Source organism: Callorhinus ursinus, unplaced genomic scaffold, assembly GCF_003265705.2.
Source record: "Callorhinus ursinus isolate GAN/ISIS: 27379988/994484 unplaced genomic scaffold, GSC_fseal_2.0 scaffold84, whole genome shotgun sequence".
NCBI lineage: Eukaryota > Metazoa > Chordata > Mammalia > Carnivora > Otariidae > Callorhinus > Callorhinus ursinus.
Genome location: NW_027397146.1, coordinates 3,208,926 through 3,235,071, shown reverse-complemented (window position 1 = coordinate 3,235,071; position 26,146 = coordinate 3,208,926). Strand labels below are relative to the sequence as shown.

Here is a 26,146-nt window from a genome sequence, read left to right as displayed (position 1 = left end):
CCCAAGGCTGGTGTGTGTGTGTGTGTGTGTGTGTGTGTGTGTGTGTGTGTGTGAGAAAGTGTTTGGTTTCCTGCATTCACCCAGCCTCTGACATGGAAAAGAACAGGCTTCCCTGCACAGGAGCATACGAGTGCCGGCTGGGGGTGGGCCTGGACCTGGGGGTGGTGGCAGAGGCTGGGGAGCTTTTGGCTGGCTCGTGCTGGGGAGAGGTGACTAGCTCAAGACCCACTGTTTTGTCCCTGCCGCCTGGAGCTCGGAAGCTTCCAGTCTGAGCTGAAGAGGGAGCAAGCAAGGAGACTTTAGTTTGCTTTGGGACCTCCCCAAGGTGAGGCTGCCCCTTGCTACTGAAAAGGAACTGGAGCGAAGGGCGTCAGGTCCCCATGATGCATCTGCCTTACAGGTGAACCCCAACAGCATTGCAGCCAAAGACGGCCGGATCCGTGAGGGAGACCGTATCATCCAGGTGAGTGGGCGGGGGGCGGGGGGCGGGGGGCGGGGCAGGGAGGCCTGACTGAGGCCCCACACTCTACTGGCTGCTCAGTGACCTCTCCTTAGCCAGTCCCAGCTTTCTCCTGCTGTGCCTGAACCCGGGGCTGGGTCTCCTCTCCCATACAACTGCCCCGGGGGGCTCCCAGGAAGAGGCCACATGCTCACTTGGTTTCCATCCTGTCAGAGCTCAAGAGCCTTTTCTAGGCCAGGGTGCTCTGCTTGGAGCTCCCTACGAGGGGGTCCCTGCAGCTCCATCAGGGCAGGGTCCACCCCAGAGCCAGCCCTGGCATTCTTTGTGATGGTCCCTTGGCTTGTCACAGATAAATGGTGTGGACGTCCAGAACCGGGAGGAGGCAGTGGCCATTCTGAGCCAGGAGGAGAACACCAACATCTCCCTGCTGGTGGCCCGGCCTGAGAGCCAGGTGTGTGTGCGCCAGGCAGGATATCCTGGGACCCCTGACGTTGGGCTTTCTGTGGGAGCTGCTGGTCTGTGACAAGGGCACAGGCATGCCAGCAACCTGGCACTGATGGAGGGTGGGTGGTGTCTTTGGGGCCCATTTCCCCTTGGGCCTCTGATGGCCGAGTGTGCCGGGGCCACCCTCTCTCGGGTTATTCAACTTAATTGAAACCAGGAGACCGGGTATGGGACCTAAAAAGGTCATCAGTGGGGTGGTGTCTGGGGCAGTCCTCAAAGCGGTGGGGACAGCACAGTTCTGTCTCTGCAGCTGGCAAAGCGGTGGAAGGACAGTGACCGGGATGACTTTCTGGATGACTTTGGCTCTGACCATGAGGGGGAGCTGCGTGCACGGAAGCTGAAATCCCCCCCTGCCCAGCAGGTGAGGAAGGAGGCAGGGCGGGCAGCGGGGAGCGCCGGTGGGAGGCCAGGGGGCTGGGGCATGAGGGAGATGGACTGGACCCAAAGGCCCTTCTGATCCCGACCCTGGCCTGTGGGACCCATACTGAGTGGGGCTCATCTTTCTGCCCCAGCTTGGCAATGAAGAGGAGAAAGGGGTCCCCGATGCGGGCACGGGCCTGAGCAATAGCCAGGAGCTGGACAGTGGGGTGGGCCGCACCGATGAGAGCACCCGCACCGAGGAGAGCTCCGAGCACGACCTGCTGGGGGATGAGCCCGCCAGCGCCGCCAACACACCCGGTGCCCTGCGCAAGAGCCGGGACCTCCACTTCAGCATGGACTCGCTGCTGGCAGAGGGGGCAGGGCTGGGGGCTGGCGACATCCCGGGCCTCACCGACGAGGAGTATGAGCGCTACCGGGAGCTGCTGGAGATCAGGGGCCACCTGGAGAATGGTAACCAGCTGGGCCTGCTCTTTCCCCGAGCCTCGGGCGGCAACGGCGCCCTGGATGTGAACCGCAACGAGAGCCTGGGCCACGAGATGGCCATGCTGGAGGAGGAGCTACGGCACCTGGAGTTCAAGTGCCGCAACATCCTGCGGGCGCAGAAGATGCAGCAGCTGCGGGAGCGCTGCATGAAGGCCTGGCTGCTGGAGGAGGAGAGTCTCTATGACCTGGGGGCCAGTGAGCCCAAGAAGCACGAGCTGTCTGACATCTCCGAGCTGCCCGAGAAGTCGGACAAGGACAGCACCAGCGCCTACAACACGGGGGAGAGCTGCCGCAGCACCCCACTGCTCGCCGAGCCCTTGCCAGAGAGCCCCCTGAGGCGGGCTGCTGCCGGCAACTCCAACTTGAACCGGACCCCCTCCGGCCCCACGGTCACCGCCCACCCCAAGGCAGCTGCCCCGCAGGGGAGCCCCGCCAAGTTCCGATCTCTCTCCCGGGATCCCGAGGGGGGCAGGAGACAGCACTCAGAGGAGCGTGTCCGCCGAAGCCCCAAGACGGGCGTGACCCTGGAGCGCGTGGGCCCCGAAGGCAGCCCTTACCTCTCTCGGCGCCACCGCGGCCAGGGCCAGGAGAGCGAGCACTACCACAGCTGCGTGCAGTTGGCCCCGCCGCGCGGCCTGGAAGAGCTGGGCCGTGGCCCCCTGAGTTTGGCTGCTGGTCCTCGGGTGGGTGGGGCAGCGGTGGCCCCCGAAGCACCCCGCATGGAGTGGAAGGTTAAGGTGCGCAGCGATGGGACCCGCTATGTGGCCAAGCGGCCCGTGCGTGATCGCCTCCTCAAAGCCCGGGCCCTGAAGATCCGTGAGGAACGCAGCGGCATGACCACGGATGATGACGCGGTGAGCGAGATGAAGATGGGCCGCTACTGGAGCAAGGAGGAGCGGAAGCAGCACCTGATCCGGGCCCGGGAGCAGCGGAAGCGGCGCGAGTTCATGATGCAGAGCCGGCTGGAGTGCCTGAGGGAGCAGCAGAACGGCGACAGCAAGGCTGAGCTCAACATCATTGCCTTGAGCCACCGCAAGACCATGAAAAAGCGGAACAAGAAGATCCTGGACAACTGGATCACCATCCAGGAGATGCTGGCCCACGGCACTCGCTCTGCCGACGGCAAGCGGGTCTACAACCCTCTGCTCTCCGTCACCACTGTCTGAGCCCCGCTGTGCTCCAGCGCAGGCCCTCTGCTCCAGCCCAGGTCCAGTGAGCCTCCCAAGACCCTGTCCCCTACTCTCCCTTAGAATCTAGTGTGTGTCTGTGTGTGTGCACCTGTGTGTGTGTGTGCGCATGGGATTTTGTGACCAGAGAGAAGCCCCCAGGAGAAGGGACGCTTCTCTCCGTCGGCTACTTCCTGCTCTCCAAGTACAGCAACCACGGCGACAGCTGGCATGGGGGGCAGACCCGTAGCAGGCACCCCTTCAGCTTCGTGCTGGCGGGTGTGCGCATCACAGGCCCTGGCACATGGACGTGCACGCGCGCGCGCGCCCTCCAGAGCTCTCTGCGCGGGTGCTCGGGGACAGGAAGGGCGACCTGGAAAGCAGAGCCAAGAGGACTGCCCTAAGCACAAGAGAATCCCTGGCTTTGGAGCAGCCTCGCCCCCTGCCGGGAGCCTTGGTTATTTGTAGACAAAGGCAACCCTGAGTTTTGTGGGTTTTTTTCCCCTTTCTGTGCTTGCCAATTGTTGTTTTTCTGTTTTGTGGACCTGCTCCGGGGGCTGGCAGCTCCTTCAGGCAGCCTGACAAAAGTGGAACCCGCAGTGATGGCTGGGGAGGAGGTGGGGGGGGGGGAGGAAGAGAGGGAGGGCTGGGGCGGGGGAGGGGAAGGGTTGGGGAAGGGGAAAATGGGAAGCAGCTTTCTTGGTGGTCTCCACTCTGAGGTATGGGGACGGGGAGCCTCTGATGTGGCTTGTGAGGCCCACCCTGGGGGCCACTTCCTTCCCCGATGACGGAGGGAGAGCCAAGACATAAGTAGCAGGGGAAGACCTTGGTGACAAGACCCACGCCGAGCTGAGGGAGAGGCCTGGACCGGAGAGAGCCGGGGCTGGCCAGCTGGGCTGACATGGGAGAAGGTGCTCTGCACCCCACTCTGCAAATGTGAACCAGGCCCAGACCCCAGGGCCCCTCTAGCTCAGAGAGCCTCAGACTGGAGGCAGACAGGCTGCCCACCCCTGCCCCCCGTCAGCATCGAGGGAATAAAGCAAGCTGCCTTTTTGAGGTGACTCTTGGCCTCTCTTGTGTTCATTTTCATCTTCATCGGGCTGGGGAAAGAGATGTGGGTTTTGGTGGGGGTGGCAGGGCGGGCATGGGCAAGGCATGGGCCAATTGAAAGCTATGCCTCTGTGTTTTCTGTCACTGAGGAACTGCCAGGTCTTCTGAAGTCCCTTTTCTACTCTGAGAGGTGGGACAGTCACTGGAATTGTCTCAGAAGTGTGAAGTCACAGGGGTGATGCCCAGAGGCAGGCCTTGCTACCAGTGCTAAGCCAGGCCTCTGCCATGTGGACGAGGCCAACACTGGTCCAGTGGAACCCTTGAGAAGCGGGTTCTACCCTCCTCTACCCTCCAGCTCAGGAAGAGCCCTAGAAGGGGCACAGAGTTGGGAACTTATGAAAGGCACAAACTACCCTCCTTGTTTGGGGGCTCCCACAGTGCCGAGCACGGAGACTGCCGAGTAAATGAACATCCAGGTGGCCACAGAGGACCCTTCCATGTTGGGAACTCCCAGAGGGGCAGCCAGATGCTCGAGGTCCCATTCAGTGCAGCAAACCACGGGGCTGGGCTCCAGCTTGGGGGTGTGTGTGTGTGTCAGTGTCACCCCCTGGGCTGGGCAGTACAGCAGTGAAGGAGCTCAGTCTCCTGACACACACAGGACACCACCAGCAGCTGAAGCGAGCAAGGACGCATGAAGATTCTGTTGAAACATCAGCACAGGCCTTTCGTTAATTTCCCTGATTTGCTGAGATGGGCATGAGCTAGAAATTCGAGCAAGTGTTCCCAGAAGCCAACTGCTCTGCGGGGAAGGCTGGCCACATCTGTGAGCTGCTGCCTGAGGAGCTGGGAGGGAAGGCCCAGCACATCACAAGGCAGGTCTGGAACATCAGCAAGCAGGAAGGGAGGAAAGTGCTTGTCGGTGAGGAGCACATGGGAGCCCAAGGGGTGGGGGCTGGTTCTGGAGCTGTCGGCTTCCTCTGCCCTCTGAGGCCTCTGGAGTCCAGCACTGGGCACATCTCTTCGTCTGGAGGGGATACCCGGGCCCCAAGCAGGCCTTGTGGAGAAGGATGGGACTCCAAGGGCCCAGTCCCTGCTGCAGGATACTGGCTGGAGGTCAGCTGGAGACGGAGGCCAACTGTTGCCCTGGCATCCCTCTTCAGTGGCTGCGGGGGCTCACCCTGTGGGCACTAGAGGCACTCCATTCTTGCCGTGGGGGAGAGGGGAGTGCTGGAGACCCAGTGCTCTTGGGATGTGGGGCCAAGACAGGCCCATAAACTGGAGTCCCTTGCCATGTAGAAGCCAACACTGGGACTCTGTGAAAGGCGGTACTGGGAGGGCTAGCAACCCTTAGCTACTGATGCCCTGGAACAGTGACTTCACATTTGGGTCCTACTGCCAATGAGCAGAATCAAGAGCCACTGAGTGGCCGACAGCTGCCATCGTCCACCCTGTCTGCCCCCACAAAGGCTGTTGGCAGAACGTGGGGACCCTTTACTCCCTGGCAGTGAGGAGTGGGCAGCAGGCATCCCTTGAACTCCAGAAAGCCCACCCACCAGTACTCCTAGCCTGGTCCATCAGCAGGGGACTCAGCCCCAAGTGTGCTGTAGCCCTGCCCTTCGGAGTAAGGAGGCAGTTCTTGCCCAGGGCCTGTGAAGTGAGGACACAGAGGCAGCGGTGTGTAGGGCGTGGACTGAGCGCTCCTCAGCTGCCTGGCTAGCGGCTTCAGCTCCGCCACAAGCTAGGCCCCCCCCCGCCCCCCGCAGGGTGTTGCTCAGCAACAGCAAGGGAAGTACTGGCTCCCACCCAGGACTCCACCCCAGAGGCATTCTGAAGGCAGCTGGGCCTGCATCTACCTGTGCCGTGACTGCTGGACTTCAGGGAAGTTGGGAGCGGCCCGGCCTTCTCTGGGCAGCTGCCCAGCCAGTGGCTGGGTGAGGGCAGGACGGGACGGGGCAGTCCTCTCTGCCCAAAGACAGCACATGTGGGGCAGAAGAGCGACCCCACGCCCTGCCCAAACCCGTGCAGGCAGCCACGAGAGATAGGAGGCAGATTCGGGGAGGCGGGCAGGGAAGGCTGAACCGGGGGCCAAGGAAGGAAAGCCGGCGATGGCAGAGTGCAGAGCAAACACGCGAGGCTCAGGAGCTCCAGCCCCGTCCGCACTCAGTGCCTGCGCTGTCCAGGTGAATGTGGGCGCCCGCTGCCCGGCTCTGCCCGTGTGTAGAAGGCACGACAATGCAAGTCAGGACCCCCTGTCCTGAATACTGGTTATAGCCAGCAACTGTTTATTGAAAGTAGCAATAGCCCAGGGGTGCCACCTTCAGGCCTGGATGTGACTCTTGGCGCTGAAGGCCAGGTAGTAGATCACTAGGCCGATGGCTGCAGCCAACACCTCGGTAGAGACCCAGGGCCCGTTCCAGGTGCCCTGCAAGAAAGGAGACCAAAGCCAGCTCAGGGGAGAGCTGGGCAGGGAGCCAGCCCACCCCAGTCACTCTCCCTCTAGGGCACGAAGGCACACTGGCCAACTACAGCCCAATCCCACCGCTCAAAAAGGGCGAGGCTTGCTGTGTGCTCCCTGCTTTCCCAGAGACCAGGCAGCCTCTTCAGCCCACTCACCCGATGGTCCACACTGACTGTGAACAGAGGCGGGATGACGGAAATGTCCTCATTATTTCTCTGAGCCTGCAAGGGAGATGCTGGCGTCAGGGGTGCTGCCAGGTGGGGTGGGGAGGGGTTGGACAGGCAGTAACATTGGCCTGAGTCATGGAAGAGAGGAGAACCGGGCAAGAGAGGAGCATGGGAGGTGCAAGGACAGGTGAGGCAAGTGGTCAGGGAGGTGCCCACCCGGCCATCCTGTGCTGCGAAAGTGAGGCCCCTACTGGCCTGGAGCTTCAGTGAGAAGGGGCTGCAGGGTGGAGACGGCTGTGGAAGTGGGGGGGTACCCTCCCTCCTGGAGGCCTGGGAGGGGCTCCAGGTGATGGACCCTCACCTTCCTCAGGAGGCTGTAGGACTCCTCATCAAAGAATCTGACCTCGTAGGTACCTGCGTGGGCGCTCTTGTGGTCTAGGCTCCAGGATACCTGGGTTGGGGATGTTCGGCAGGGGTGGGTGCAGTGGACAGTACCGCCACCAGCCGCCCGCGTCAGAGAGCCTCAATCCTCCTCCACTGGGCCGCCCCTAGGGCTTCAAAGTCATGCCAGGGAGCAAGAGGCCTCCCCTCAAAATGACAACTATGGCATCCCTTACCTGATAACGCCCCACATCCTGGCCCCGGGTGACAGGAAATTGTTTTCCACTGACATCAGCATAAAGAGCCATGTTCTGGGAGAGGGAACAGACAGTCACCTTCTCCCTTCTCTGGCGCTCAGCAGAAGCCCCACTGTGCTGCCCACAGCAGCCCCCATGGCCTATGGGCAGAGAGCACCACGGGAGATCCATGGAGGTAGCCTGCCACAACTCAGGGCCGTGCCAGGAAGCCAACACCCACTGATGCTGTTACTGCCTCTCTGCATGTTTCCCCTGTGTGTGTGTGGGGGGGGCACGTACCCCCTGTGGCCTAGCCTCCCTAACCCACAGCTAGCCTGTTAACTGTGAACAGAGGCAGGATGACTAAAGTGTACTCGTAATGCCTCTGAGTCTGGAAGCGGGTGTTGGGGTCAGGGGGTGCCCAATGAGCCACCCAAGGAATGTTGTACCCAGACCAGAAAGGCCACACCTTGGCAGACAGCAACCAGAAAAAGGGATACAGGAGCCTGGGGGCTAAACTCCTGCTGTTTCTCACTTCAGCATATGCTCTCACCAGGCACAGCAAAGACGTCTACCTACATTTTCGCACCTAGGCAGAACAGATCGGGAAAACGTTCTTTTAACATCTGCTTTAAACCGTCTGGCCTGGCTATACCCTGACCTCTCTCTCCTATACCTGTTAACTCAAAATCCTCATTCTGTCTGCATGGGTACATGGGTCTGACCCCATCAGCTGCCAGTGAGGAAGTGATGCCCCAGGTCCCAGGCTCACTGCCTGCCTCTTGGCCCAGCACCTGCTGGCTGAACCCCCACTGCCTCACCTGGACCCTGTTCTTGCACGTCAGGGAGATCTCCACGATGAAAACAGTCTCAGTGGAAATGACGGCATCCGAGGTGGTGTAGTAGGAAGGGGTGATCTGGGGCTCCACGCAGGCTTCTGCTGTGGGGAGGAGGTAGACATGTCTACGTAAAGCCCAATTAAATGTGCAGGGCTGGGGGCAGAAGGGACCACCCAGACCCACTTCCCAGACCTTGTCAGCTGACACACAGGGCCCTCTGCAACCTGTCGGGTGGGCTGTGGGAGACAGATAAAAATGCTTAGTCGGAAATGCAGCAGTAAGGGTGGGGGGGGGGGGATAGGGTGGGATGGCCCTGAAGGCAGGCTGGGGATGTGGGATGGATAGAAAGGCTTTGTATAGGTGGAACCTAAATGTGAGGGCAAAAGAGCCTGAGAGAGGGAGGGAGGGAGGGAGGGAGAGGTACAAAGTGTGTGTTTATTGGCGGAAAGGGCAGCAGCTGGACGGATTCACTGCACAACTGGTACCTGGACCTGGACCTGTGGACAGGGAAGCCATGCAATGATTTGGGGCTCCAGCCTGCCTTGGAGCACCCCAGAAGCCCAGGGGGCAGACGGACTTCAATTCAGTGACATGCATGGCCCTGGACAGTTTACTGAAGGCATCCTCTGCAGAAACCAAGCATGGTGCTGCTTGCAATGCATGAGGACTTGAGCTGAAGGGCTCTCTGCCTCCAGCCACAGTTGACAGAAGGCCAAGACTGGACCCAGCATTGCCCAAGGGAAGGAAATGGGCACAGTTTGTCCCCTTTAACAGGGCTGCCTGGAGAGAAAGGACGCTCTGCCTCTGCCACCTCCATACTGCTAGAGGCCTAACTCCTACAGGTTATACGAAAGGCACTGCCTAAATCACAGGGTGCCAAGCAGATGCTACCAGTGGGAAAGTTCTCAGCCAGCTGCCCTCCGGATGTGAGCTGGCACAGCCATGCATTAGACTGAGACAGAGAAGCTTTGGGTCCGAGCAGCAGAAGGAAGATGCCTGGGAACATCAGTGGGGGGTGGTTCTCAGGAGCCACGTCTGTGTCCCACTAAGCTTGGCCGTTTTCCTATGGACCCTGTGGAGCACCAAAGGGTTTTACAGCCAGGTTTGTCCTTTCCAGACATCACTGGCTACACCATGGGTAATTCCCAAGGGGTAGGTGAGGAGGGTGCAGGCAGGAAAGGCAGTTAGGCTGATGAAACACTCCAGGCACCAAAGGCTCTGACCTGAGCAGGGCAGGTAAAGTGAACATGTAGAAGGCATCCCGGACCGACTCTAGGCGCCCCCCAAGCTTAGCGCTGGTTCTGGCAAGGAGCTCCACCTAAACACATTTCTGGACTCCAGTCTGAGCTCAACCCTGCCACCAGGTGTTAAGAATCTCTCAAGAATGTTCACTGATCTGACTGTGGCTCGGCTCTGCTGAAAAGCCCCTTAAGAATACACCAGGGCCTTAGGTAAGAAGTCAACAGTCCGGCCTGGCACCCAAGCCCTCCGCCCCTCCCAACCCCTTTTACCTTTTCTTCCCTCCTCTGCTGCTTCTATCTAACCTGCCCACGCTCGTGGTCCCTCTGCCCGGCACATCTCTGCTTCCTCTCTTCACTTACAGCTCCCTGCCCGGGGAGGCCTGGTCCCACCTCACCGGGTCGGTGGCTCCTCTCCCACCAGCCTACTTTCTCACTCCGATCGCCCTACGCTGCAGAGTTTTGCTCTTGTCCGACCCCCGTTCCGGGACTGGGAGCTCCGGAAGGGGAGCAGGGACGTGTGTCACTTTCCCTGCTGGAGCTGGGAAGCGGGCGCACGGGTCGGACTCTGGGACTCTTCCTCGCGGGAGCAGACGGGGGGAGGGGGGAGCTTTGGCTGTTTCTTCCAGAAGCCTGGCTGCTGGGTAAACGTGTGTGGTGCAAGAGCGCGTGGTGGCCTCGGTCGCCGCGCCACGAGGCCACCTGCCTCTCGGAGGAAGAAGGCCCAGAACCCTGCTTCGCCCGCACCCCTCCTCCCCCCACGCACCACCAGTCGTGGGAGAGAGGCTCGCCAGAAAGGAGCTCCGGCCAGGCCGCTACCTGAGCAGCAGGAGAGGCTGGACAGCAGGAGTAGCGCCAGGGCGCCGATAGATGCCAGCGCCGCCATCGCCTCTTCTCTGCCGAGGGAAAAAGAGAGCGACTCCCCAGAGCACGAGGGGCAGACGAGGAAGCGCGACGCGTAAGCAGCAGTGGCAGCCAATCAGGCGCCGGCGGGCTGGGCGGGCCTGTGACGTCACTGACGGCACTGACGTGTCCCCTCCCCAGACCAGAGGCCCAGGTGGCCGCCCCATCAAGATGGCGGCGGCGGCGGCGGCGCTCTCGGCGCCGGAAAGGGGCGTGGGAACCGGCGCGGCCGTGCGCGTGCGCACTGCTGGGTCCGTGCCCACTTCCGGCACTTCGCACCCTGCCTAACTCTCGCGAGAGCGGTGTCTGCGTCTCTGAACGTGCGGCTGCTCTCACTTTCCGTCATGGCGCTGAAGGTGGCAGCGGTCGTCGGCGGCGCTGCGAAGGCGGTGCTCAGACCGGCCCTCCTATGCCGCCCTTGGGAGGTGAGAAGGGGCAGCGGTCCGCGGGGACAGCCTCAACGCTTGCTGGGCCGGTCCGGAGACCGCTGGCTTGCAGCTTGTTTTGGAGCCCGATTGGCTGTGGGCCGCTCGAGGGGCGGGGAGAGGGCTACGCGCCGGAGTTGATTGGCTGTCTTCTCCGCTGTCAGTGAGGGGCTTGGGTGAAGTTGGCCCTTGTCCGGCTTCCCCAAGGGTCTGCATCTTGGGCGGGCGGGGGGAGCTCCGGACAAGCAGGGAGAGTGGGCAGCAGCGGACCGAGTGTCACTTCCCTAGTGTCATGGTGGGAGCCCTCCTGAGGTGGTCACGTGTCCCGGCCCCCCTCGTTCTTGCCGCCTTAGGAATCCGGTTCCCAGCCCCAGTTCGTCCTCGGGTTTTTTTTGTTGCGGACCGCCTTGTCACTTGTCCCAGTGGAGTTGGAGAACCAGATTTTGCCGGCACCCCCGATACCACACCCCACCCCCGGACATTTTTATAGCCCCAGATGTCTTCCCCCCCCCCAGCCTTCTGGAATGGGAGGGAGCTAGATTTTCTGAGACTGATGAGGTGGGAGGCCGTGGGGGCTTTGCTTCCTCAGTTTTCCGTTTAGGATCTTGTTTATTCAGGTCTCATTCCTTTTTGTTTACACACCTGGGCAAGGATAATTTAGTCCCTGGGTGGATCGGAAGCCATCCGAAGCATCAGAGAGCCGGGACTGGCTCTAGGGGTCAAGAGGTATGACCTCCAGGCCTAGCTGCCCCCACTGATCCACAGTATGGCCACCCTCCTGTCTCTGGGCTCCAGTTTCCCCTCTGTCTCAAAGGATCTAGCCAACCCTGACCTTCCAGAATCCTGTGACTTTGCTGACACTCCTTGTGGACGCATCTGGTATACTTCTGCCCTCTGACCCCTCAGGAAGCCTACCCTGTGGCAGCTTATACTTTATGAAATTCTGATTTCTCCAAACTTGCTGATGAGGGGCTTTCCAGAGGCCTGGCGGTCCTGGCAGCTAGGCTCCCATGGGGTCTTGGTGAAGACATTTGTCTCCTCCCTGACCTCTCCTGTGTGTGCTTGTGTCCGTGTTGGGGTGGGGGTGGGGGCAGGGGACATTTGGTAGCTGGGCAGTGCCTTGCCCTGAGACTGGTTGTCCTGGGTATGGGAAGCTTTAGAGATGAACCCCAGGTCTTTGGTCCCACCATTTGGGGTCTTGTGGGAAAACATGCAGCCACCATTGGCACTTGATCTAACAGAACATGCTGAAGAAAGAAATCTCACTAAGATTTGGAGTGTGGGAATCCTTTGACAGGAACACATACCACCCTGGACTCCTCTCTTTCTGTGGCACTATCAAAGGATGACTGACAGTCCATCCTCCTGCTTAATGAATGAGCAGTAGGCCTGTGCATGTATCCCATCCTGCCTTAAACTGGGCTTCTTTGATGGGTGGCTTCACAGGGCAGCGTAGGTGTGAGGCAGAACCCGTGTAACCCCCTGAAGGAAGAACGTACCTTTATCTGTCCAGAGCAAGGTAGGGAAGTAAGTCTATCTTGAGAGCTCTCTGGGTCTTTGGCTAAAGCCTGAAGAAACCTCTAGTATGGGGACCAGATGAAGGAAAGGTTTAGGTCAGGTGGTGATGTGATCCAAGGGAGGAGGATGGGGGTGGTTGCCCAGATACAGAGCTAGGTGCAGGTGGTGGCTCACCACCATGGCCGAGTTACTTGCCTAGTGCCAGTGGACTCCAGGAGGAATTACTGCTGGGAGCCATAGGGGTCTACCCAGTGCTGAACACCGGCCTAAGGAGCTGGTGGGGTGAAGAGGTGGGTGTGCCCTGCTGGGGACCAAAGGGCTTGCTGCACCCTCCCAGCAGCCACAGAAAGTGGGCATCTCTATTCCATGGGTTTCAGGTGAGGACAGGAAGCTCAGCAAGGTTAAGCTGTTTGCTACCAAAAATAGTGGATGGTGGATTTGGACCGAGGCCTCCCTGGCGCCCAAACCCACCGTCCCTTCTTCCATTTTCTGATGTGCTCATTAATTTGGGAAGTGTTTCTTATGTCCAAGCTCTGGACCAGGCATTCTGCTAGGTCTTGGGATGACAGTAAGGAGCTGGTCAGACATGGCTTCCACTCTCAGGAATTTTGGAGTTGGGGAGGGAGCAAGGCAGTTGCTAGGGACAGCCTAGGGAGATTGTGGTTGGTGGGGGAGGGAGTAGGTAGGGCTTTGGGGACCCAGGGGGACCTACAGTTCCACAGCCTTAAGGCATCAGGGAAGGCTTCCTGGAAGAAGGGCAGTGGAAGCCTCCTTCCACAAGTCGTATCAAGAGCCTACAAATAAGATGAATCCAGATACTGACAAGTGGTGGAAAGAAAAATGGGAAAGCCGCCAAGTGTGCCTGTCCCTGCAGACCCAGGGACCACAGGGATGAGCTGATACCTGGAGCCTTTCGTCCCAGTAGTCACTCCCTTTCGGGCCCCAGGCTTGGACGGGGCGGGTGACCAGCACACCAGTGCTCCCAGAGCTTGTGCAGGTGGGTGCCTCATGAATACCAGCCAGGGAGAGCCTAAGAGGTGGTCAGTCTCTGTCTGAGCTTTCTAGATTTCTAGCAGGAAGGCATGGCTCTTTGCAGAATGGCCATGGTGACTATGTTATTGCCTGGAACACTCTGCTGCTGTCCCAGTAGGCAAGTGGCAGGGCACCTCCAAGTGACAAAAGGGACCTTGGTTCTGTCCCTTCCTCTTTGGATTGAGGGACACCTGGGTGTGTTCCCAGGTGGGGCGTAGCAGGGAGGAAAGTGTAAGGACCCGTAGCCCCACTACAGTGGGGCCTGGGACACAAGCTTCTACCCCCAGGATAATGTGGGGACTCTAGATGGATCACTTCTCAACACCTGTCCCCTTTGGCTTGGACGGCTTTTACTCCGAAGCTGTCAGACATGGCTTTGGTGTGGCCAAACGTGGCTGTTTCTGAGTTAGGGAGTTGGGGACATTCATCTCCCATGTAGGCCACGAAGCAGTTTTGCAATCCTTTATGAAAGCCTTCTAAGAGATTGGAGTCTGTTATTCCTTTTTTTTTTTTTTAAGATTTTATTTATTTGTTTGACAGAGCGCGTGCACGCGCAAGCAGGGGGAGCAGGAGAGGGAGAAGCAGACTCCCCAGTGAGCAGGGATCCCGATGTGGGGCCCGATCCCAGGAGCCTGGGATCATGACCTGAGCCCAAGGCAGTTGCTTATCCAACTGAGCCACCCAGGCGCCCCAGGAGTCTGTTATTCTTGTAAAAATGGTTGGGTTTTCCGTGCCATGTTTGCTCTGGACTTGTGATTCTGGAGGGCTGTTCCCTGCAGTGCCAACAATGATTGTCTCTGGGTGGACAGGCGGCTGGGTGCTCTCTTTTTCTCCTGATCTCTGTGTTAGGACGGTATGCTGCTTTTGCAATAAGGAAAAAAAGATTTTAAAAATGATAAAATGATAGTCTGGACGGCCCTGTGCTTGGTTGTGATGATTTCCCTATTGTGCCATGTTTACTGTGCCAACTCCTCCGTGTTATAGACAACAAACATCACTGAGCAGGAGTAATTGGCTGAAAAAGAATCAAACGACAAAGGAGGGGGAGGGAGGCAAACATTTCTTCAACCACTGACTGTGGGGCTGAAGGAAGCGTAAAGGGTTGCGGCGCCCCTCCATGGTGCTTTGACTGGCTGCTCCTTGGGGAATGGAGGCTCTGGGGCCATTCGTCCGGGCACGTGCTGTGTGCTGTTCCCAGATGGTGGCATATGGTGGGGGTGAGGGGATGACACGTGGCACCTGTCTGGGTATGGTGGGGATGGTCCCTCTCCCCTGCCAAGATTTCAGCTGGCCTTTGCCAAATTGGCTTTCTGGGCTGGACAACAACCGCTGGCATCTGGGTTCTCTTTGCCAGGTTCTCAGTGCCCATGAGGCCCCCCGGAGGAGCGTCTCAGTAAGTTCCTGCCAGCGTGTTGCGTGTGTGTGTCTGTGTGTGCTTGCACGTGTGTATACACACGTCTACGCATGTATGCCCCGTCTGTGCACGTGTATGTGTGAGCAAGTGTGTGTAGAGGCGTGTATGTGTGTGTACTGTGCCTTTGTTCTCTGGCTCTCCATGTCCTTCCCTCTGAGGATGGTCTCCAGAGGTAGCCCACCCCTCCTCCTTACCCAAACTGTACTACACAGTATCCCCAGGGAAAAGGCCCTGTTCTCTGGGCACAACCTTGTTCCTCCAACCTTGGCTGATTGGTGTCTTCTTCCTTCCTGTTCCCCCTCTAGCAACAAACAATTGTAAGTATTTTTCTCATCTGCCTGTTAAGTTTTGGGGCTTTTAGTTGCTTTGGGATTGACCCAAGTCCAGGCGGGGGTGGAGACTGCTTCTGCTGCTGCCCTTCTGAACAAGGAGCCCCCATGAGCAGCCCTGTCTGGGGTGGGGTGGGGCGGGTGGGGTAAGATACCCCGAGTTGGCACCTCATGATTGGCTGGCCCTTTGGGCCCACTTTCACCCTCCCCTCCTTCCAGCCTCCGTCGGCTAAGTATGGTGGGCGGCACACAGTGACCATGATCCCGGGGGATGGCATCGGGCCAGAGCTCATGTTGCATGTCAAGTCTGTGTTCAGGTACACAGCCCCTGGCCCACCTCCTGTACCCCTAGGGGAGGTTGTACCCCAGGCCCACCTAGGGGGGATGGCTTGAGAACTGTGCCGAGAGGGGCAGTAAGCCCAGAAGCCCACTGCCTGGGGCTTCGCCTGAGCACCCAGTGAGCCAGTGGCAGGAGAGCGGTAAGCCCAGGCTTTTCATCCCTGTGCCTATGATCCTGTCAGGCTGGCCTGGGCATGGGGAAGGTGCTATCCGTCCTGCTAATGGTTGTAGAGTTCAAGTATCTCTTCATTAGTTGGCACAGGTGGGCCCAGTCTCCTCTCAGCCAGAGCCAGGTCAGGGTGGGCAGCAGCAGTGGAGAGGCCTCTGCACCCAGTGGTCCAGGCAGGCTTCCTAGAGGACGCATGGGGGGCGCCTGGGGCCAGCCACCTTGACCCAGTTCTGCCCCAGGCACGCATGTGTGCCAGTGGACTTTGAAGAAGTACACGTGAGCTCCAATGCTGATGAAGAGGACATCCGCAACGCCATCATGGCCATCCGTCGGAACCGTGTGGCCCTGAAGGGTGAGTGCGGGGCGCCAGAATGGGACACCATGCGCAATTCCTTTCACTTGCAAGCTAATGCTTGTCCCTGGGGCCGCCCAACTGCGACTTCAGGGCTTTTCTGGCTAGAGAGGACCCTTGTGCTTGGAGAGTGAACAGAAGCTTCTGGGATCCTGTCCGTGCTGCGATTCTGGGATCTTGGTGGCAGTAGACTCTATGGGAGCCTGTTCAGTAAAGGGCTTCCTCCCACTCCCTTCTCTCCTGGGGCAGCCCCTCTGCTGGGGTCAGCTTTGACCCTCAGAACCTTTTTCATAAACCAGCTGTCACAGAGATGCAGTTTTAGCCCTCCGCCCGCTGCCTCAGCTCCAGCCAGCATAACTGTGGGTATCACAGACAGGAATTTTAGCTCTTCCTGAGTTTGCTGTGGTTTGGTACACATTTTTTTTTTTTTAAGATTTTATTTATTTGAGAGAGAGAATGAGAGAGAGAGAGAGCATGAGAGGGGAGGGTCAGAGGGAGAAGCAGACTCCCTGCCGAGCAGGGAGCCCGATGCGGGACTCGATCCCGGGACTCCGGGATCATGACCTGAGCCAAAGGCAGTCGCTTAACCAACTGAGCCACCCAGGCGCCCTGGTACACGTTCTTAAACTCTTTGTATTACTCATTTTGTAAACTAGAGCCCATCACCTGCTCTGTGTGAGCAAAGCTGAATCCAGCTTGAGTCCCAGGCCCTGGCAGTCCAGAGGGAGGGGCTGACGTGGCAACTGCAAGGTGCCTAAGACACTGGGCGAAGGCAGTGTAGGCAGGGTGTGACTCGGAGGGGGTGATGGCCCCAAGGGGCCCTGAGAAAAGCCTGCTCTACTTGGCACCCTCTGATGGACCGCCTTTTCCTGGCGACTGCTGGCCCCCTGCTGCTCCTGTTCTTTTTGCCTTGGGTGCAGCCCAGGCTAAGCTATAGTGTTTCCCAGGCAGCCCCCACCTGCTCCTGAGCTGGGGCTCACGTGGCACCTCGACGTGGGGCCTAACAGTGATGCTGGCCAAGGTCACATTGCTGGCGCCAGCCTGGCTAGCCAGCCTGTTAGTAAGCAGGAGTGGTCACTCTCTAGCCAGCCAGACCCTGATCTTGCCATTTCCTGCCCAGGGTCTGGCAAGATCTCTTGGCTAGCTGCCAACCCTTGTTCATTCATTTGTTCGTTCATTCAGTCAGTCAGTATTTGTCAAGTGCCTGCTACGTGCCAGGTGCTGCTCTAGGTCCTTTGAAGCCATCAGCGAACGAAGCGCGCGCACCCCCCACCCCCCCGTCCTCGCAGGGCTTACGGTGGATGTTACACTCGGGCGTTCTGTGAAGTCTTCCTGCTGATGAAAGCCATCTTCTGCCTGGGTTGGAGCTGCCTTTGGCACGTGTTCCCTTGCTCAGGAAGGGGAGTATGGTGGCGTGGCTGATGCTGGGGGCCCCCTCTCCAGCCTGTCTTCTTTTTGTCTTGGCAGGCAACATCGAAACAAACCATAACCTGCCACCGTCCCACAAATCCCGAAACAACATCCTTCGGTGAGAACCCGGTGCACGGGGTCGGGGCTCAGTGCGGGTGGAGCGTGCCAGCAGACAGCTGTGGCATTGGCCAGCTTTTCTTCTCTCTGTGTCCCCAGCACCAGCCTGGACCTCTATGCCAATGTCATCCACTGTAAGAGCCTGCCAGGAGTGGTGACCCGGCACAGGGACATAGATATCCTCATTGTGCGAGAAAACACAGAGGGCGAGTACAGCAGCTTAGAACACGAGGTGGGTGAGGCCTGGGCTGTCCCCTTACCCCTTGGGTCGTGGGGGCTGGGGATGAGCCTTGCTAGGGTCTACAGTAAGGAAGGCCAGACCCAAAGAGAAACCTGTGCCAGAGGGTCTCTTCTCCCTGTCCCTGTCCCAGAGTGTGGCTGGAGTGGTGGAGAGCCTGAAGATCATCACCAAGGCCAAGTCCCTGCGCATTGCTGAATATGCGTTCAAACTGGCCCAGGAGAGTGGGCGCAAGAAAGTGACAGCCGTACACAAGGCCAACATCATGTATGCCCCACCCCTGCTGTGCTCCTGCCCGTTCTGCAAGCAGTTGTGAAACCGCTGAATTGAACACCCTCCTTGGGCCTGCTCTCAGGGACTTGGGGCCCAGAACACCGGCTGCCCACTGAGGGGCCATGCTCAGGGCTCTGCCCTCTTGCCTGTTTCCTAGATACGGGTTTACCACAGTGCGCGCTTCAGGGAGGGAGAGTGGGACTATGCCTGTCTTACAGACGGGGGACTGGTTAGAGGTTACAGCCCCGCTTCTGTGGCCATCATTAACAGTGGCCAAGCTGGTGTCTTATGCCCCCCTCCTAGGAAACTGGGCGACGGGCTCTTCCTCCAGTGCTGCAGGGAGGTGGCAGCCCGCTACCCCCAGATCACCTTTGAGAATATGATCGTGGACAACACCACCATGCAGGTAGTTGGCCTGCTGGGCTCCCTAGCCACCTGCCTCGGGCACCGTGGGCCGCCCGGGCTCGAGCTCCCGTCTGTCTCCTTGTCCTGCAGCTGGTGTCCCGGCCCCAGCAGTTCGATGTCATGGTGATGCCCAATCTCTATGGTAACATTGTCAACAATGTCTGCGCAGGACTGGTCGGGGGCCCTGGCCTCGTGGCTGGGGCCAACTATGGCCACGTGTACGCTGTGTTCGAGACGGTGAGTGGCACCGGTGGCGCCGGGGCTCCTGGACCCTTTGTGCCGTATAGCTTGCGTATCATCCAGTTCACTGAAAGTGTAAGGGTTCGGTGCTTTCAGGTTATTCAGGGTTGTGCAACCATCACCACTGTCTCATTCCAGAATGTTGTCATCCCCCCAAAAAGAATACCCTGTACTTGTTCGTTGTCACTCCCATGCCCCTCCTCCCGGCCCCTGGCCACCACTCATCTGCTTTCTGTCCCTGTGGATTGGCCTCTTCTGTCTTCTGTAAATGGAGGTTTTTTTTTTTTTTTAAAGTATTCATTTATTTATTTATTTTTAAAGATTTTATTTATTTATTTGACAGACAGCGAGAGAGGGAACACAAGCGGGGGGGGCTGCAGAGGGAGAGGGAGAAGCAGACTCCCTGCTGAGCAGGGAGCCCAACATGGGGCTTGATCCCAGCATCCTGGGATCAGGACCTGAACCCAAGGCAGATGCTTAACCGACTGAGCCACCCAGCCGCCCCTTATTTATTTTAGAGAGAGAGCATGAACGCACGCTTGCGGGGGGAACAGAGGGAAAGGGGGACTCCACGCTGAGCATGGAGCACAATGGGGGGCTCCATCTCAGGATCCTGAGATCATGACCTGAACCAAAATCAAGAGTCGGATGCTTAACGGATTGAGCCACCCGGGCATCCCTACAAATGGAGTCTTATACCACGTGGGCTTTTATGATTAGCTTCTTTCCCTTGGCACTTTTTTTTTTTTTTTTACCCCAGCGTAGTATTTTTAAGGCTCATCCACACTGTAGCACGGCTCAGAGCTTCGTTCCTTTTGATGGCTGAATAATATTTCGTCATATGAAGAGGCCACATTTTATTGATCTATTGGTTAGTTTCTATTTTTAAGTCTTTTTTTTTTTAAAAAAGGCAAAATTTACGTAACAGGGTGAAAGCACTTAAAGTGAGCAATTTAGGGGTATTAAGTGCACGCACAGTATTGTGTAACCGTCACTTCTGTCTAGTTCCAGAGCATTTCTGGCACCCTGAAAGGGGACTCCGGCCACGTTAGCAAGCACTCCCAATCCTGGCCCCCGCCCCTGGCACCCACTGATCTGCTTTCTGTCTCTGTGGATTCGCCTGTTCTGGATGCTTCACACCAGTGGAATCACATACCCTACATTCTTACCTTCACCACCACCTTTGTCTGGTCCCTTCTAGGCTACAAGGAACACGGGCAAGAGTATCGCCAATAAGAACATTGCCAACCCCACAGCCACGCTGCTGGCGAGTTGCATGATGCTTGACCACCTCAAGTAAGCCACTTCTTGATGCCTAGCTGTCAGCCCCCGGCCAGCCTCTAGGCCCCAAGGGCTTGAAAGCTGCTCTCCCTCCTTAGGCTCCATTCCTATGCCACGTCCATCCGTAAGGCCGTGTTGGCGTCCATGGACAACGAAAATGTGAGGCTTCTCTTCTCCCCTCCCCTGCCTTCCGCCCAACTCCCTCCTTGAATGGGGGTTGAGCTGGTGTGTCACCTGAGGGGCTGGAGGTGGTGACCTGGTGCTTCCTGCTGCCCCCAAGGGGAGGGTGGGACCAGGGTGGGTAGGGCTTTCTGGGCCTTAGCTGGTACCGCTGCCCTCCTGCCGACAGTTCCGGCCCCTGCCAGCCATGGGAGACCATGGGCGGGCCCCTGGTGTATGCTCAAGTTTGCGTGTGTCCCGCAGATGCACACCCCAGACATCGGGGGCCAAGGCACTACATCGGAAGCCATCCAGGACATCATCCGCCACATCCGCATCATCAATGGCCGCGCCGTGGAGGCCTAGGCTGTCCCTGGGACCATCTCAACACTCCCTTCCTGCTCCCAGCACTCTGGCCGGTTTTGGTGGGCAGCCCCAGAATAAATCAGCTTCTGTCCCAGCTCTCGACCTCGGCCGGTGCGCTTCTGTCACTCCAGGATGCCAACGTTTCAGTTCACGCTTTATTAAGAAAAGAAATACGCACACTTCCCACTCAGGGCATGTTGTGAAGGTTGGGGGCAGAACGAATTCTAAACGGTGGGCCTGGCTCCAGCATCTCTCTGCCCTGCCACGGGCTGTGAGGAAGCTGGCACCCAGTGGGGGGAGGAGGGCAGCTTGTGCCGGGTGGCAGGAGGCGTCCCGCTTTCCCTGAAGGCACTGGGAGGGGCTTGAGGGTGAGCCAGGCCTGCCTCAAGCTGCACAAAGTGCCCGTGGGGCCTAGGGGTTGAGCCAAGGGTGCTGGAGGCAGTCGGCCGCGCTAGCCCGCTTTTCCGGGATGTATTCCATCATGGGCAGCAGGAAGGCGCTGAACTGCGTGGCCTGCTCCAGGGGCCACTCGTACTTCTCCATGAGCACCTCGTACAGGCCCCAGTGCTTGAGGTTGTGGATGTGCCGCAGCTCTCCTGGGGGCGGGTCAGCGGGCCGTGTGTTAGGCTCTGCCCGGAAGGCCTCTGGCTCCGGGATGCAGTGTTCCCCCTGCTTTGGAGCCTGTGGTCCCTGCCCTACCGTCTACATCCAGGCTAACTGAGCCTGTTCGGCCCTACCTCTCCGGTTGAAGAACTCTCGGGAATAGCGGCCTGAGAGGGCGAAGGCTGGGGGGATGTCTCCCAGAAGCTCCACAATGTGGGCGATGTGGTCTGTGGACAGAGAGGAGGCTGGGAGACGGCTGGGCATCTGGGAGGCCCCGAGGCTGAGCCCAGGGCCGGCCTTCCCCTACCCTCGTCGCGACTGTAGTCTTCTCCAGAGTGAGGCTCGAATAGGTAGTCGCCGGTGGCCAGCTCGAAGGCCTGGAAGGGGGGAGAAGGTGAGGCTGCCAGCCGGCGGGCCGGCCCGAGGCTGGAGCAGCTGGGGCGTACCATGCACGCTGTGCTCCAGATGTCGGCCGGGGGCCCGTACTCCGCTCCGATCAGCACTTCCACGGCCCGGTACTGGCGAGTCTGGATGTCCTCGGTGAAGTGCTTGTGCTGGAGGCAAGGGGAGCCCTGGGGAGGAGCCGGGGCCACCGCTGGCCCGCCCCCACCGGCCCCCACCATCTCCCACCTCCTCTGGGCCATGTACCCAAGGAGCTCAGTGGGGTTCGCTCTGAGCCTCAGGGTCCCCAGAGGTCCCGAAAGGGACCGGCCTCTTCCCAGTGGTCCCCGCCCCTTGCAATGGGTCCAGTTCCGCTGACCGGATGGGACCGACGCCGGTCTGGGCTCAGTCTTGGGTCTGCGTCATGAGGCAGACCCTGGGGGCTGGTCGAGTGGCACTGCAGGCCCCATGGGGCTCCTCAGGAGCGGGCCTGCGGCCCTGCCCTCACAGCAGGGAGCCCAGCTCTGCTCTCCAGGCCAGCTCATACCACCCAGCAGGCGTTGCCCAGGTCTGCGATCTTGATCTTGATCTTGTCTGCGTTTTGGGGCTCCAGGGGGTTCACCAGGAGGTTCGAGGCACCAAACGGTGCTGGGGAAGGAAGAGGAGGGGGGAGAGACTGAGCTGGCCGGGCCCCACCCCCAGCCCCTTCTGCCAGCTCCCTGCCATCCTCCCACCAAGCCCTCCCGCAGGCCCTGCCCAACTTACTGCTGGGGGACAGGAGGCCCCCGGTCTCCCGCTGGTTGGAGGAGCCTGAGAGGATGGAGCACGAGGCCGGAGAGAAGAGGGAGCCCGAGAAGCCTGAGGTCTGGGAGCCTGGGCTGAGGCTGCGCTCGCCCCCGGCCGCTGGGGAGGAGGAGGCGGGGGAGGGGCCGGCCCTGGCCCCCCCAGGGTGGCAGCCGGAAGAGGAGGTGGAGCCGCTGCCCCCCTCTAGCCTTGAGCCAGCATCTGGGGAGACGGGCAGAGGCGGTGTGTGAGCAGTTGGCCCCGGTGGCCTGCGCTTGCTGGGGCGCGCTCCGGCCCCTCACCCTCAGCCTGGGCCGCCGCCTCCATGGCCTCCAGCCTCTGCAGGTCCCGCAGCCGCTCCTCCAGCAGCCGCTTCTGTTGCTTCCGTTTGCGCCGCATCTTCTTCCTCTTGTTTTTCGACAGCTTACCAGTCTGCCATCAGAGCCAGGGTCAGCCCCGGGTTCGCGTCGCCCACGCCCTGACCAGCCCAAGCCTCTACCTGTGGCCTGCTCGCCTCACGGGGGCCAAGGCCAACGGGCCCCAGGGCTACTTTGTTTTTTTAATTTTAAAGATTTTATTTATTTATTTGACAGAGAGAGACACAGCAAGAGAGGGAACACAAGCAGGGGGAGGGGCAGAGGGAGAAGCAGGCTTCCCATGGAACAGGGAGCCCGATATGGGGCTTGATCCCAGGACCCTGAGATCATGACCTGAGCCCCAAGCCAAAAGCAGACGCTCCACCTACGTAGCCACCCAGGCACCGCCCCCCCCGGGCTACTTTGGATGAGTAAATGTGGTGCCAACCCACTCCAGCCCACCCCTTGGCACTAGCCCTTCACCTGCCTCCTGCCTCCCTCCCCCACTCTGCTCCCCAAAGCTCGAGTTTGGGGAGGAACTGATGGGCCTGCCTCTGGCTGGGCGCTGGCCTCCCCTCCTGGCCCTAGATGCAGTGTCCTTCCACCGAGGCAGTAGGAAGCCCAGCAGCCACCAAGGGCAGTTTAGGGCATATGACCCACCCTGTGTATCACCTTCCTCCCGGGGTGGGGGGGGGCGGGACCAGAGAGGCCGAGGAGGGAGCTCTGAGGAGATGGGGAGATGAGGCCCAGGAAAAGAGGGGCACCCCAACTTACCAAGACCTCCTGGGGGGCAGTGCTGACTGGGGGGGCAGATGGGGCATTGGGGGGAGAGAAAGGAGCAGAGACTCAGGCAGGGGCTGAGGCCCACAGGCCCCACCCTGGACCCACACAGGCTCTTGCTACCTGTGGAGCGGGATGGGGGTGGTGCCCCTGACTGCTGCCACTCTGTGGCCTCGGTGGCCAGGCGCCTGATGTAGGCGTCACCCACACACAGCAGGATGTTCTCGGGCTTGATGTCTGTGTGGATGATCTTGCACTTGGTATGGAGGTAGTCCAGGCCGTGCAGCACCTGGGGAGAGCCACCCCTGCACTTCAGCGGCCCTGTGCCGGCTGCCTCCCACCCTGCTCACGCAGAGTGCAGGACGCTCACCTGCCTCACGATGCTCTTCACGCAGGGCACGGGCAGGCCCTGGTAGTTGGACTTGATGATCCACTTGAGGAGCTGGTGGCCCAGGACCTCCAGCACCATGCACACATCTGGGGCCCGGAGTGAAGGGTGGCCAGCAGACACACAGCTGGGGCGCAGGTGCCACCCACCCGAGGCTCCGGTGTCACTACAGCGTCCCCGTCCCTGTCCCTCTCCCATGCGCCAGTTGGGATGGTGACCTTCTGTGCTCATCCCTGAGACAGGGCACCGCCACAGAGGCGGCCCCTGCCGTGTGGGGGGTCAGTCAGCAATGCCCATGGGTAACCGGTGTCAGCCTGGTCATCCGCCCCCCTACCCCCGCCACATAGACACAAACCCCCAAAGCGGTGGGCTACTGTGTAGACTAGTGTCCCTGGGAGGGGTAAGCCCCCGTCGTGCGATCAGGAGACTGAGGCCCTAGCAGCTGGGACGGCAGCTGTTGCCACATGGCTCGGCTCATCGTGGGAAGGATACGGACTCCATTCACCCCTGAGATCCTGAAGTCATCGATGAGCTGGACAATGGTCTCTCTCTTGGGGTCACTGGGGTCACTGTCTCGGACCTGGAGCAAAGGGGCCACAAATGGCTCCAACCTGCCCCTCACCAGCTTCTCCCTTCGGCACCCCCGGGACACCTCTGGCCCTCCTCTCCCCCTCCCTGGCCTGCTCCTGCAGGTCCTCCCGGGCTGAGCCAGCTGGAGCCTGCCCCCTGCGGGAACCCCGCCCTGCCCGGGAGCCAGGAGCCGGGAGGGAGGCGCCTCACACATTTCAGGAGCTTGATCTCATCCACGGCGGTCTCCGTGTAATGCCCCGCGCTCTTCACCACTTTCAGGGCCACGAAGCGCTTGCGCCTGCAACACCAAGCTCTGCGTCGTCGGCTGCCACCCGGCCCGACCCATGGGGACATTGTGGTGGCCCCACCCAAGCCCAGGGGTAGGCTCCTAGCTGACCCTGGGCCCTGGGGGGAGGGCTGGAGGGGGCACTTACTGGATGTCCCAGCAGAGCCAGACAGTGGAGAAGTGGCCCCAGCCCAACTTGCGCACCACGTGGTACCGCCCATTGAACAGGTCGCCGATCTTCACGGGGTAGTAGCCGCCTGGCGAAGGGAGCCCAGACGGCACGGTGGGTGGCGCGATGGGCGGTGTCGCCTGCCTGGGTGTCCCCCCCCCCCGCCCCGCCCCCGCAGAGCCCAGCCCCGCCGGCCCCAGGGCCCACGTGGGCCGGCCTCAGCACCCTCCTCCTCCGCCGCCGCCCCTGTGTCCCTCAGCCGCCACCTGGCCGCTCGCACCCGAGGCCAGGCCTCACCCTTGCAGTAGTCCTTGGGGTCCTCCTGCTCCTCGTCATCGGAGCCCAGCAGCCCCTGCAGCATCCGCGGCGCCGGCGCGGCGGGGGCGAGTTCGGAGCCTGAGGACTCGGGCCCGCAGGAGGCCTGCGAGCTGCGGGTGGGGTGAGCGGGCCGTGAGTGGCCGCGGCGCCGGGCACACCCCCCCCCAACCCGGGCGCCCAGGCCGAGCCCTACCTGCTGCTGCTGCCGCTGTCCCCGCCGCCGCCGCCACCCGCGCTGGCGCTCATCCCGGCCGCACGGCCCGCAGCTCCCGCGCCCCAGGCGGCTGCTCCTGTGGGGCCCGGCTGCGGCCCGCGCATTTATAGCCTCGGCCGCTGATCTCACCCGCCTTTATAAATAGCCTCCCAGCTGCTCGGCTGTGGGCAAGGTATGCGGCGGGGAGGAGGCGGTGCGGCCACGGTGGCCCAGGAGAGCCTGGCCCCCAGGACCAGGCGCCCCCCCCCCCGCCCCCGCCCCACGGCTGGCATAGGGGGCCACGGTGGGGACGTGGCGCGACCCAGCCTCCACGCTAAGTCCCTGCGCCAAGGGGGACCCCCACACGGTCCCAAGGGGGGCCCCAGGACCAAGGGGGCAGCCACGAGAGGATGCAGCAACCCAGTCCCTCGGCTCAGCCCCTGTGCCCCAGGGGTGGCAGAGGGGGCCCACTGAGTGGGGACGTGTCAGCGACCGGCTTCCTGGGCTCCGTCCCCACACTCCAGAGCTGGAGTCAGCTGAGGGGGGCAGTGGACAGCCTGGTCTTCATGTTGAGCCCCCCCCCGCCCCCCACCGCACATGCCCTACTGCACCAGTGACACTCTTGGAACATTCCCTGGCTTCCTGCTTGGCCTTTGTTGTAGCCTTTCCAAAGGTGACGCTTCCCATTCCCATGGGTACCCCATTCCCCGCCCCCTCTCAGCCAGGTTCCCACTTCTCTTGAGGCTCATTAACCCCTTAGACAGGCTGGAGCTCTCCTCTCTCTGAACATGGTGTCTGTCGCCGGGGATTCTGGCTGACTGAGTCAGGGGCATGAGCTGAAGGCAACTGGGTCCTCCCCCCAGAGGGGCCCGGACACTGTCGGATCCTGGGAACCTGCCCGCTCAGGACTCTAGCGCTGACACCTTGTGGCCTCCCTCCCAGGTCCTTGTGGGAAGCACAGGGAACCATCCACCCTGGCCCTGTCC

At 60.4% G+C, this 26,146-nt stretch overlaps 4 protein-coding genes across 12 annotated transcripts in view; 2 read left to right on the top strand and 2 right to left on the bottom strand.

Moving 5' to 3' along the window:
- Positions 1–3,630, top strand: part of PDZD4 (PDZ domain containing 4) — a 29,710-nt gene extending 26,080 nt beyond the window's left edge. For all 3 annotated transcript variants that reach the window (XM_025862871.2, XM_025862870.2, XM_025862872.2), the window contains 4 exons: positions 401–463; positions 810–911; positions 1,215–1,325; positions 1,477–3,630. In XM_025862871.2, the coding sequence (XP_025718656.1) occupies positions 401–463; positions 810–911; positions 1,215–1,325; positions 1,477–2,994 (1,794 nt within the window). In that variant the 3' untranslated portion in view covers positions 2,995–3,630. The remainder of the gene's footprint in view (positions 1–400; positions 464–809; positions 912–1,214; positions 1,326–1,476) is intronic.
- Positions 3,631–6,296: 2,666 nt separating this feature from the next.
- SSR4 (signal sequence receptor subunit 4) lies at positions 6,297–10,337 on the bottom strand. Of its 2 annotated transcripts, none has more exons than XM_025862868.2 (6): positions 10,183–10,337; positions 8,108–8,223; positions 7,287–7,361; positions 7,031–7,120; positions 6,658–6,723; positions 6,297–6,466 (listed from the first exon to the last, which is right to left on the bottom strand). In XM_025862868.2, exons 1-6 carry the CDS (start codon positions 10,247–10,249, stop codon positions 6,362–6,364), a joined length of 519 nt encoding a protein of 172 aa, XP_025718653.1. In that variant the 5' UTR covers positions 10,250–10,337; the 3' UTR covers positions 6,297–6,361. The 2 variants fall into 2 exon arrangements, with proteins under 2 accessions (XP_025718653.1, XP_025718652.1); XM_025862867.2 differs by having other exon boundaries at positions 8,108–8,226; positions 10,183–10,332.
- A 201-nt stretch (positions 10,338–10,538) lies between these two features.
- Positions 10,539–20,427, top strand: IDH3G (isocitrate dehydrogenase (NAD(+)) 3 non-catalytic subunit gamma). Of its 3 annotated transcripts, XM_025862832.2 has the most exons (13): positions 10,539–10,691; positions 14,596–14,634; positions 14,961–14,972; positions 15,204–15,301; positions 15,732–15,844; positions 17,312–17,372; positions 17,471–17,603; positions 17,743–17,876; positions 18,186–18,288; positions 18,378–18,524; positions 19,729–19,823; positions 19,907–19,967; positions 20,232–20,427. In XM_025862832.2, exons 1-13 carry the CDS (start codon positions 10,611–10,613, stop codon positions 20,331–20,333), a joined length of 1,179 nt encoding a protein of 392 aa, XP_025718617.1. In that variant the 5' UTR covers positions 10,539–10,610; the 3' UTR covers positions 20,334–20,427. The 3 variants fall into 3 exon arrangements, with proteins under 3 accessions (XP_025718617.1, XP_073744045.1, XP_073744046.1); XM_073887944.1 differs by lacking the exon at positions 14,961–14,972 and having other exon boundaries at positions 14,596–14,630; positions 15,188–15,301; XM_073887945.1 differs by lacking the exon at positions 14,961–14,972.
- Positions 20,428–20,466: 39 nt separating this feature from the next.
- Positions 20,467–25,253, bottom strand: SRPK3 (SRSF protein kinase 3). Of its 4 annotated transcripts, XM_025862830.2 has the most exons (15): positions 25,161–25,253; positions 24,947–25,077; positions 24,629–24,737; positions 24,405–24,492; positions 24,117–24,204; positions 23,607–23,713; positions 23,360–23,525; positions 23,231–23,256; positions 22,403–22,532; positions 22,083–22,322; positions 21,865–21,965; positions 21,383–21,490; positions 21,244–21,313; positions 21,071–21,163; positions 20,467–20,929 (listed from the first exon to the last, which is right to left on the bottom strand). In XM_025862830.2, exons 1-15 carry the CDS (start codon positions 25,211–25,213, stop codon positions 20,745–20,747), a joined length of 1,695 nt encoding a protein of 564 aa, XP_025718615.2. In that variant the 5' UTR covers positions 25,214–25,253; the 3' UTR covers positions 20,467–20,744. The 4 variants fall into 4 exon arrangements, with proteins under 4 accessions (XP_025718615.2, XP_073744043.1, XP_073744044.1 ...); XM_073887942.1 differs by having other exon boundaries at positions 21,244–21,490; XM_073887943.1 differs by having other exon boundaries at positions 21,071–21,313.
- Positions 25,254–26,146: the final 893 nt, after the last annotated feature.